A 12,425-nucleotide genomic window follows, 5' to 3' on the forward strand; every position below is an offset into this window, starting at 1 on the left:
AAACATACATATGTGTTTACATAATACATAATTGAAATGACAACTTAAATCAAGGGAATAAATATATTCTGAACAAATAACATAAGCATCAAGCAATAAGCACAGAAAGACTATTAAAACAAGAAGATCAAAGATTTTATATTGACTCTCCACCATGTGACCCTAGTTGAGTCTTTTGGTGAGGTCCTTGTCTATAAAGAATAAATAAGAATCACTTGTATGATTTGTGTTAAAAACACAAATTCCTAGGCCCCGACTCAGATCTACTAAATCTGTATTTCAAGAAGAGAAACCCAATAATCTGTGTATTTAACAATTGACCCAAGGATATTTATCATAATCCTTCTAAAGAAGTTTGAGAAACCTTGGACTAAATTGGTGTAGTTTTCAACCCAAGCTGCAGCTCAGAATCAGCTTAGGAAATTTAATAATACCCACCCCCCTCCCCACCCTGGTTTAAAAATGACAACAACAGAAACAAGAATTCTATCCTTGGGGCGCCTGGGTGGCTCAGTCGGTTAAGCGTCCGACTTCGGCTCAGGTCATGATCTCACGGTCCATGAGTTCAAGCCCCGCGTCGGGCTCTGTGCTGACAGATCAGAGCCTGGATCCTGCTTCAGATTCTGTGTCTCCCTCTCTCCTGACCCTCCCCCACTTGCACTCTGTCTCTTCCTGTCTCTAAAAAATGAATAAACATTAAAAAAATTTTTTTAAGAATTCTACCTGTTTATCCTTTTATTTAATTGCCAAAATAAACTTCCCTTTCAAATGCTCAGAAATGTCTCTAAATAGTCAATGGTTTAATGATTTGTCCAAATGTGCTGTGTATTTCCTAGTGACAGTGAAGAGCCTCCTGAAGCCCTTTTTGATAATGAAGTTAATATCTCTATCCCAGTAAAATATGAAGTTGGACTTCAGTTTTACAGGTAGGAGGAAACTGCATTTTTATGTTGATGTCTACAAACCCAATGGTTCTCAAAGTGTGGTCTCTGGCCAAGGGCATCAGAAGCACCTGGAAACTTGTTAGAAAGGCAGATTCTTAGCCCCACCCCAATCCACTGAATCAGAAACTCTGGGGCCCAGAAATCTGTGTCAAACAAGCTCTCCGGGTAATTCTCCTGCACTCAAAAGTCAGAGGCCAAGCCTACTAGATAATTTTAAATGTGAGGTGCTAATGATCCTGGATTACATTAGCAGTCCAGTCTTCTGTCATAAATGCAAGCTGCAGATCTAGAAGTACGTCACAAATGGCACTGTTCTTAGAGGGCACCAGCATGTTTCTTGACCATCATTTCTCATTGTGAGGGATCTAGTCAGCCTGCCCATTCTGGACACACAAGATTAAATCATTCCTCATTGACAAGAGCTGTTTATTTCTTGCATTATTCTAAACTGTCCTTTCCCCTAAGAACTTCTGATCTCTCCAAACACAAATCGTATTGGCAAAATTTCCCACTATAATTTCTCTTGCTTAAGCAAGACTCCAAGCTCCTGTTAAATAAATATGTGCAATGTATACAGAAAGTGTAAGTATATGATTCTTATACTTTCACAGTTTAGTGTGAAATTCTGATCATTTTATTAATTTATTTTCTATGGTACTTTGCTTTTTCTGATAACAAACAACAAAAATGTGAGGATTATAGGATATACACATAAATTTTGTGTATATTACTTAGCCTCCGAATTCTGTTTGCTGTTTTCTATCTTGCTGTTACCACTTCTCTTGGTACAATGATTTTCCAAGAATTTTTCATTTTTAAAATAGAATTTTGGCAAATACCTATTTGTTTTATTATACTAAATTCCACCAAGTTCATCCAAAGAACATGGAGAATTTTATGGAAAAGATTGAATTTTTAAGTTTGGCAGTAATATAGGACTTTAATGTAAAAAGGTTAACAATTTTTTAAATCTATTTAAATTTCAGCACTATGAAAAATACCAACTTTTAGTCTCATTATTCACTAAATGTAAATGATATTAGTGAATTAGTGGAAACTTTATACTTGGTAACAATGAAACTTTCAGTTTAAAAACTGTATATATTTTAGCATTTTAAGACCAAATAAACATTAGTGATTATTGAGTGAAATTATATAATCTTTCTCATCCTCCTCAAAGATTTAATTTTAGGTTTCAGAGTAGAAGAATTTGCCTCCAATTTGAAATTTCTACAAGTACTTTTTGTGGGATTACCTAGTATAAAGAAAAAGAATGAGGTCAAATAAAAGTTAAGCTTTGTTGTGTTTTGTTTTTCTTCTTTCAATTAATTCTCAGCTCTGCGAGTGAATACCATATTTCAATTGCGGCCAATGAGACAGTCCCTGAAGTTATTAATTCTACTGAGGACATTGGAAATGAAATTAATGTCTTCTACTTGGTAAGAAATTACCTCTAAATTAGTATAGTAAAGGAATAATTTGTAAGTTTATAAATTAAAGTATTAACAGACACATAGAAACCTGCTGATTCAACAGTTAATCCCTATATTCCAGAATATTTTTTTTTATAATTTCACTATTTTGTAGTAATTTTATTTAAATAATTATTGATAATTATACTTTGAAGCAATTTTAAAAATCTAAATTTCTAATTTCCTCCTAAGACACAGTTAGATGACTTCCTAGAAAAAATAAACTTATAAAACCAAAGAGATACTACCTATAAACCTGTAGACTTTATTTGCATTGCAAGTGTGAATGAAAAAAAACACTTTAAAAAATAATTATCACTATTTCAGAAAATTGATTACTTCAGATGTCTTGGTAATATTTTCCTTTACTCAACAAATAAATATGTATCTCCTTCAGCTCATTGCTACCTTTCATATGTTCCTTGTACCACATCCTTAAGTGATATTTTCTGTTACATTTATTTTTCTCTTTGAATTCATCATAATGAACTTTCCTAACCACTATAGCAAACAATTACGGAATTGAGCCAGACTTGCATTTTAGGTAATGCCTACTTACAGACACAGACTCAAGTATGTTATTCAAGTAAAAGAGGGTCCAATTCAAATGATGAAATTAAATATATATTCAGAAGTATGAATAATGCAATGTTATTATAGGTGAAAATGGTCTCAATCTCTTTCCAGTGAGAAAGGAAGTTCTCTTACAAAGTGAAATAATTGTATACTCTCAAGATGCGTTCCATTGTTTTTATCTGTGCTCCTTGCTGAAATTCCTATGACAAGCCATACTCTAGAAATTAGCATGAATGCCAGTTACTTCATTACTGAGATAAATCTTTGAAATTTAGGCTGCCAAGTTCTTCTAACTCCATTTGCTATTCCCAGATTAAAGAATTCAGCAAAATACAAGGAAGGAGAGAAAAAAGAGAGAAATTTTTAATATTATAGATCTTCATATGTTGTTACTTATTAGGGACCAAACTTGAAACATGTACTCTCAAACTATTGTAAATAATGTTGATAGAAATAACATTGTTAAGAATATCCTTGAGCATAATCTTTTGTATGTCTGATTATTTTTTCTGGAATAAAATCTAAAATTGGAGTAATGGAATAAAAAATAATGTGAACATTTTCTTAGGTGAGAGCCAGTGAATTTACTGCTAGAAATTTACTATAGGAAATTATTGGTGGTAGAAAGATTTATTCTCAGAGATATTCTTTTTTTTTTTTAGTTTATTTATTTATTTTTAAGTAATGTCTACACCCAACATGGGGCTCAAGCTCACAACCCCAAGATCAAGAGTCACATGCTCTTCTGACTGAACCAGCCAAGCACCCCTGGGAGATACTCTTATCAGTGTCATTTACAGTAGTTTAAAAATTGAAACCTGGGCACAATCTAAAAGCTTAACCACATGAAATTGCTTAAATAAATTATCATATAGTTATTCAATGGAGAGACAGCTATTAATAATAGTTCAGAGGGCCAATTTAATTTAATTTAATTTTTTTATTTTAGAGAGAGAGAGCATATAAGCAGGGGAGAGAGGCAGAGAGAGAGAGAGAGAGAGAGAGAGAGAGAGAGAGAGAGAGAATGTTAAGAAGGCCCCACACCTAACACATGGTGCCATCCCAGGACCCTGGTATCATGAACTGAGTGAAATCAGGAGTTGGATGCTCCATCAACTGAGCCACCCAGATGCCCCACAGAGGGCATATTTTAGGTTAAAGAAATCTTGATTCTGCTATCTATAAGCTCTGTGATCATGGAAGTTCTTTATTCTCATTCTAACCTTGTTTCCTCATAGGTAAAATAGGGGTAATAAGAGAATCTACCTCATAGGGCTGTTAAAGGGTTAAAGGCAATAATGCAAGCAGTGCCCGGAATATAAATAAATGTTTAACATAAATAAATATTGATACTGTGATTGTTATTAAGCAGCTAATAAAAGTCATATTCTTAAATGTTCTTTAAGTTTATAGGAAAATACCATGACAATACATTTTACAAGTGAGATGCCAAATTTTATATTTTATATGATACAAATTTTATAATGTATGCATAAATGTAAATGATAGGTAAATTGTACACTAAAATGTCACCAATGTAGTACAACTGTAGGAAACTTCTGTTTATTTTCAATATTTTCCAATATTTCTGTAAAGAACTTTGTTTTTAATCAGAGAAAATGAATGTTAATTACAAATTACATGATTTTTTTTTTTACATTTTGGAAGAAAACAGATGGAATTAGACTGGGAGGCCATGGCAGGGAAGTTCAGGGCATATTACAATAAGAAGGCAAGTGTCAAAGAGCATGGTTAAGAAGCCAGGCACTGCTCGTCAGGAATTTCTAGAATTCCAAGATTAAGGGATGCATTTAGATTTGGCAACCACAGGGAATTGTTTCAGATCTGTGTAGCTCTCAGTCCAGAAGTTTCAGTTAGGTAGATCAGTTGGATTTCCTGGCATCTGTAGATTAAGAAGCTTCCTACTCCCCTAAGGATTTGGCCCAGGAAGGCTGTGAAGAAGGCATAGATCCTGGAAATTATGCTTGAGTGGAAGAAGAGAGGGCTATAGCACCTGGTTGCTCCAATTCGATTGCAGCTCTTCTACCTGTGAGGACTTTTGAACAGTAAATTCAGGTTCCTGCTGAACCTCATCCTGCCCAACTTTGAGCATCCCTCTCTATGGGCTACACTCACCTTTGGTGGCATGCTGTGATAGTAAGTTTGAATTTCAGCTTAATGGATAAAAATAGATGGGCGTTGAGAGGAGAGGCAATGTGACTCTCATCCAACCAGATTATCGATTGTTATTGACCCAGTAGCCATAGCTGGGGATACAGTTATTCAAGGAAGCAGGTGCATATCTGGTTTGCCTGTGCAGTGGTGACAGATCCCATGTAGCTGGGCTGAGGGACGATTTGTGGTCTTAGGAAATTATGGCAAGCACATTGAAGCAAACAAAATATGCTCTCGTGTTCTGAGTCGATCGAGTAAATAAATGTTCTCCTTCCTTCCCACCTCCAAAAGACTAACTAGTATGTCCAAAAAGATGATAAGCATGGTAAATTGACAAAAAAAATTAATTCTGAATTTCCTTAATCCCAGTCCTATTTTGGGAGTGGGAGCAGGAGCATGAAGGAACAATATATATTTGTAGCTGATACATATGGCCACTATTGAACATCCCTATTTTTTGCTTAGTTATTTCAGTTCTCTGTCCAGTGCCATCAACTGTCTGAATTCACTTTTGGGTTCAAAATATTTCACAATTTAATTCATCAATTGAGAACAGGCATTCTGCATAATACAGAAAGGGTGCTATTGGAAGAGGAAGAGAGGATTACCTTTCTATTTTTTTTTCCTGTAGATTAGAAAAAGTGGACATTTTCCGATGCCAGAACTTAAGCTGTCAATTTCATTTCCCAACTTGACATCAGACGGTTATCCTGTGCTATACCCAAGTGGATGGTCATCTTCTAATGTAAGTCATGTGTGCCTTGGAATTACATCATTATTGTTATCCTTTTCAGTATGTATTTAAAGCCTTTTGTTTTGCGTGCCATTTCTGATAAAGAATTTACCAAAGTAACGTGGAGAAGCAGTTAGAAAATTTTAAATAATAATAATGACTTCCACTGACTACTTAGTGGGTATGTTAGTTTCCTACAACTGCTGTGGTAACAAATTACCCCAATTGGGTGGCTAGAAACAACAGAAATTTATTTTCGCACAGTTCTGGAGGCCAGTGTCTAAAATCAATGTGTCAACAATGTTCGTTCCCCCTGGAGGCTCAGAGGGAGAATCTGTTCCGTGCCTCTCTCCCAGCTTCTGGTGGCTGCTGTCACCACTGAGCGTGCATTAGCTGGTGGTGGCATAAGTGCAATCCCTGCCTCCGTCCTCACATGCCTGTCTTCCTCGTGTTCCTGTGCTTTCACCTCTTCTGTCTCTCTTTACACACTCATCAGTGGACTTAGAGCCCATCCTAAATCCAGAATGACCTCATCTGGAGATCTTTAATTACATCTGCAAGGACCCTGTTTCCAAACAAGGTCACATTCACAGGTTCCAGGTGCTAGGACTTGGGCATATGTTTTTGAAATCATATCCACCAGAGTAGATTTTAGATAACTACTTGTTGACTTGTGCCTTAAAATGTGTGTTATATTGTTATAGCTTTAATTTGTTTGAGGTGATCAAACAGCTTTGTAAGAAGACTTCTTGATTGCTCCTAAGAACACACACAGCTGCACATAAAACAGCACAGTACTATTTACTCACTTATCCCAAACAGTAGCAATATCACACCCACTTTGTACCCATAGCTTTGAATGAGTCAATGCGGTAAATTGTTATGGTACAGTCTCTAAGACATAGAAAATTGTAATAAACATTCAAGTAATGCATGCATATTTTCAACATTTGACAATCTGTCTTCTTTTCAGAGATTTAAGTTAAATTGTTCTCAGAAATCAAAAAATAGCAATAGTGATAGTTGGATTATAATATTTAAATGCTTTCCTATAAGCAAGGAAAAATTAAAGCTCTACCATTTCTCTCTAATCCCAAAAAAGAAGATTTGTGAGCATGTGGAAAAATTAAAATTGTACCTTTCCTATTACTTATGAACCTTTATCCTTCCTACCTTTTATCAAGGATGTAGAGAGTCTTGATGAGCAAGAGCTTTATTAGAGCAAGTCTAGAAAACCAATCCAAGCACTAGCTGTCTTGTAAACCTGCCATTTTAACCTTTATAGGTTACTTACATCTTCCTCCCACATAGACCAAGTGTCTTGTTCTTGGTGTTTAGAGACTCACAAAATATTATTGGATGGATACATAAATACAGACAAAAGTTCCTCTCTTTTTTGTCTGTTTCACAAACCATCATATGAGCCATCATATTGAATAACAAATGCTAACCCCTTTTTTTTTCAGTAGAGTTTTTAAGTTCTTTTCTCCCTTTGTATTATGGGAATATACAAACTAATGTTTGATGAAAACAATAATTTTTTAAAAATTTTTTCTAATGTGTATTTATTTTTGAGAGAGAGAGAGAGAGAGAGAGAGAGAGAGAGAGAGAGAAACAGAGCAGAAAGACAGGGAAACATAGAATCTGAAGCAGGCTCCAGGCTCCGAGCTGTCAGCACGGAGCCCGACACAGGGCTTGAACCCACAAACCACAAGATCATGACCTGAGCTAGGCAAGGAAGTCAGACACCCAACCGACTGAGCCACCCATGAAAAAAATAATTTAATGAGTGTATGAATTATGCAATAGTGCTTTCTACTAACATCCTTCTGTTTCCAAAACAACCTCAGTGATATCTATCAAAATTCAAAAGTAGCATGCTAACGTAATTATTATCTGGGAGTGGGTGTATATGGCTGCTACAGAATAGCTTCTTCCATATTGCACATTTACGAAGATGCATCTTTCATCTCTGACAATGGCTGTCATTCACAGATTCTTCACATTATTGTACTAAGTCATTTTTCCCTCTGACATCTGGCATTGTCTGATAAAAGAAATACTTTCATTTCTTAGAATGCAAACTGCAGACCCAGTAGCCTTCAGGACCCGCTTGGTATCAACTCTGGGAAGCAAATGATTATATCAAAATCTGAAGATCTCAAACGAGGCACAATTCTGGTAAATTCAGATAACAAGACAAGTGCTACTTTTATCTCATGCTTTTTAAGTGAACAAATTCAATATCAATCTAAAAATTACTATCTTTTAGAATATTTTAATATGTTATCTTTTTATTAAATGGCAAAGATACTAATATATACCTCTGGACATTTAAACAGGACTGCAGCACATGTAAATTTGCTACAATCACGTGTAATTTGATTCCTTCTGACATGAGCCAAGTGAATGTTTCACTTATCTTATGGAAACCAACTTTTATAAAAGTAAGTGATTGCATTGTTCTCTGCCATTATTGAATTATTTTAACAAATATTTGTTCGTTACTTAGTATGTGCAAAGAAGAGTGCTTCTGTAGAAAGAACTAGAAATATTTTTTAAAATGTGGTCCAAGCTCCAGCTCTATTGAACCAACGATTTGGGTCTCATTTTTCCTTGTCTGTTAGCAACTAAGTTATCTCAAAGGTACCCTTTCAGATATATACTCTTTTATCAGTCTCTCTTATTATTTTTTTTTTTGCACATCTAGAAATAAATACCTATGCAGTATTAAAGTTTGAATTTATCTTCCTACTTTAGAACTCAGTTAAGGGACAAGGAATTATAGAGGGACAATCCTTGACACCATTAACAACAAATAGATCTAACATGTATTATGGATTCATTGTATTAGATCAGACTTTACATATATATATACACACACACACATGCATACACATTTATAAGTGCTGTGTATATATACTTACATATATATATTTATTTTTATATTATATATATTTTATATGTATTGATACATTTATGTAATTTATGTATATATTATATTTATATAATATGACATATATAAATATAAATATATTTATATTTAGGACATTTTTTAGCTCCTAGTAGTCAAATCTGTCTGGCAAAAAACTACTTTAAAACTTAATCCATTGTGTTTTGTGTGATTTGTGTCTCTATTACAAGTGGTGAATTATATAAAATTTCCATTTTTAGGTTTGACCATATTAAGTTGCTATTTTGTAAATCACAAACTATTGGGTATTGGCAATTTCACATTTAATCCTAAAAAGCTTCTGTATAAACTTCGTTACCAGAGCATAGCTGTTTCATACCTAGCTAGCTACATGAAAGTGGGGCGTGGCTTGAGATTTGGTTTTGCTAAGGATAAATCTGAAGAAAATGATTTTGAAAATTTTTCATTCTATAACAAGGATCTAAGTGACAGTTCGAGTGCAGAGAGGAGGGGAGAGTGATCATTTGAAACCACCATTCCCATCTGGATGTTAACAAAACCAGTGTTTTTAGTCTCTCAGGAAAATCTCAATTTTAAAAATCGCACTAGCTCAAGCATGACTAGCTCTCACTGTGATTAGCATTTTTATATATTGAAAATAAATCCTGTTTGCTTTTCAGGCACGTTTTTCGAGCTTAAATCTTACTGTAAGGGCAGACCTTCAGAGTGAAAATACATTACTGATTTTAAGTACTGGCAATCAAAAAAGAGAGGTAAGTACAACTCTAAGTTTTGAAAGCCTTATACATTTCACTCTGGATTTTGTGACACAACGTTTTATAATTGCTTATAGTCCCTAAAACAGTGACTAGCTAGTCACTAAGTAACAGACACTTTTTGCTTCAAATTATACTTAATTAGCTTCAAGTGTGATTTCAGTCTTCTTTGTAAGAAACTGGGAAAAAGCCATGATATTTACAATTAACATGCCACGTTTGACTTTACTGCTTGTAAGTAACTATCACAATAAATTGATGTTTTTACTTTCACCTTGATAACAAATGATGCATTTGTAATTTACCTCCTTAAAAACCAACATTATAAAATGCAATTGACATTTGAAGAGCAAACTTGAAAAATGCTTTACAGAAAGTAATGGTACACTGTACAGAAATAAATGTAAATTTTTAAAGGTTTTCTTCATTTAGTCATTGGGAAATCTGAAGCAAAAATGAGATATTATTCCCTCATACAAATTCACACTTTAGTCATTGGTAAAAATAAAATGGTTTGAGTTTTTTCCTACTGTATTATTATAAAATAAGGCCAGAGTACTAATTATAGATGTGGATATATAAGCATGATTTCTCCTCTTCTCATGGGAGAGTTTAAATATCCCATGTGGATAGTGTGAGTCATAACATTTTATTTAAGAGCTACCTAACATTCAGATGTTGCTTAAAAATTTCTTATTTCAGGGGCGCCTGGGTGGCTCAGTCAATTAAGAGTCCAACTCTTGGTTTCAACTCAGGTCATAATCTCATGGTGGATTGTGGGATCGAGCCCCACATCAGGCTCCACACTGAATATGGAACCTGCTTGGGATTCTCTCTCTCCCTCTCTCTCTCTGCTCCTCTTCTGCTCACACTCTGTCTGTCTGTCTGTCTGTCTGTCTCTCTCTCTGTCTCTCAAAAATAAATAAATAAACATTTTTAAAAAATTATTATTTCAAATTAATACATATTTCAAATAATTCCAATGAACTCTGGTAAGTATTCACCTTTAAAGAATATATGCATATAATGTATACAACATATACATATAATGTTTACTTATGTTATAAAGAGCACTGACAAGGGCATCTGGGTGGCTCTGTTGGTTAAGCATCCCACTTCGGCTCAGGTCATGATGTCGCGGTTCACAAGTTCAAGCCTCGCATCGGGCTCTGCACTGACGGCTCAGAGCCTGGAGCCTACTTAGGACTCTGTGTCTCCCTCTCTCTCTCTGCCCCTCCCCAGCTCTCTCTCTCTCTCTCTCTCTCTCTCTCTCTCTCTCTCTCTCTCAAAAAAAAAAAAAAATGAATAGGGGCGCCTGGGTGGCGCAGTCGGTTAAGCGTCCGACTTTAGCCAGGTCACGATCTCGCGGTCCGTGAGTTCGAGCCCCGCGTCAGGCTCTGGGCTGATGGCTCAGAGCCTGGAGCCTGTTTCCGATTCTGTGTCTCCCTCTCTCTCCGCCCCTCCCCTGTTCATGCTCTGTCTCTCTCTGTCCCAAAAATAAATAAATGTTGAAAAAAAGAATTTAAAAAAAAAGAATAAACATAAAAAGTTGTTTAAAAAATAAAATAAAATAAAATAAAATAAAATAAAATAAAATAAAGAGCACTGATAAATGCAAAGTTGCTCCACATTCAGAGAAGCCAAAATGTTACCAGTCAGCACCAAGCCCCCAAAATGAGTATATATTATATTGGAAAAGAGTACATTTGATTCCTAGATATAGTTTGTTAAAATTTTATAATTAGTTTTATTTCCCCTAAGTGTTAGTTTAAAATTCCCTATGAAGCTTTTTATTCAATAGCTCATCCTAAAGGAAAACTATACCTGCATTGTTTTTTTGTTTTTTGTTTTGTTTTAAATGTTTTTTTTTTTCAACGTTTATTTATTTTTGGGACAGAGAGAGACAGAGCATGAACGGGGGAGGGGCAGAGAGAGAGGGAGACACAGAATCCGAAACAGGCTCCAGGCTCTGAGCCATCAGCCCAGAGCCTGACGCGGGGCTCGAACTCCCGGACCGCGAGATCGTGACCTGGCTGAAGTCGGACGCTTAACCGACTGCGCCACCCAGGCGCCCCTACCTGCATTGTTAAATTACAAAATGATCATTTTGTAATTGTGTGATCTTAGTCACCGATCCCATCCAGATTTAAGTTTCTGTATTTGTAAGTTGAGGGAATTGTTTTAGATGTTTTTAAAATCTGTCTTAAACCGTCTTACTCTGTACATATGTATACTCTTGCAGGATCTGTATTCCCAAGGTGTCAGCAGGGACCCACAGGGAGCAATCTGAGGAGTTTACATCAGTCTCTAAAATATGTAAATATCGCCCCTGTTAGTTTCCTCCTTTTACCTCCAGTCTTCCCTCTAGCTTAAGGAATTGAGACATTCCCTGTGACAAGCAAATACAGAAACTTGAGCTATTAGTTATTGACACCTACTCTGAATTAGTTTTTTTCTCAGAAGCCTAGGGATGAGACACAGGGCAGACAAGTTTCATAGCGGTTTGACTGCCACATTGAGTAGCTGGAACACTAAAAGCTGTTTCTTCAAAGTTTTCTTTCAATTAAGGCCTGATTTATATTGGGACACCTGAGTGGTTCAGTCTGTTAAACTTCCCATTTTGGTTCAGGTCATGATCTCACAGTTTGAGTTCGAGCCCTGCATTGGGCTCTCTGCTGACAGCTCGGAGCCTGGAACCTGCTTCATATTCTGTGCCTTCTTCTCTCTTTACCCCTCCCCCACTCAAGCTCTGTCTCTCTTTCTCTCTCTCTCTTTTTCTCTCTCAATAACAAACATAAAAAAAAAATGAAAAAGAACTGATTTATAGATATTGAC

The 12,425-nt window shown here is 35.6% G+C and overlaps 1 protein-coding gene across 4 annotated transcripts in view; it reads left to right on the forward strand.

Annotated features, from left to right (window-relative positions):
• ITGA1 (integrin subunit alpha 1) overlaps positions 1-12,425 on the forward strand; it is a 207,195-nt gene that overhangs the window by 181,650 nt on the left and 13,120 nt on the right. For all 4 annotated transcript variants that reach the window (XM_086678580.1, XM_025924152.2, XM_086678565.1 and 1 more), the window contains 6 exons: positions 837-926; positions 2,281-2,383; positions 5,799-5,912; positions 7,977-8,081; positions 8,243-8,347; positions 9,495-9,587. In XM_086678580.1, coding sequence (XP_086534706.1) covers positions 837-926; positions 2,281-2,383; positions 5,799-5,912; positions 7,977-8,081; positions 8,243-8,347; positions 9,495-9,587 — 610 coding nt within the window. The remainder of the gene's footprint in view (positions 1-836; positions 927-2,280; positions 2,384-5,798; positions 5,913-7,976; positions 8,082-8,242; positions 8,348-9,494; positions 9,588-12,425) is intronic.

The sequence above is a fragment of the Puma concolor genome, chromosome A1, assembly GCF_028749965.1.
Source record: "Puma concolor isolate L17-30 chromosome A1, mPumCon1.1.hap2, whole genome shotgun sequence".
Classification (NCBI taxonomy): domain Eukaryota; kingdom Metazoa; phylum Chordata; class Mammalia; order Carnivora; family Felidae; genus Puma; species Puma concolor.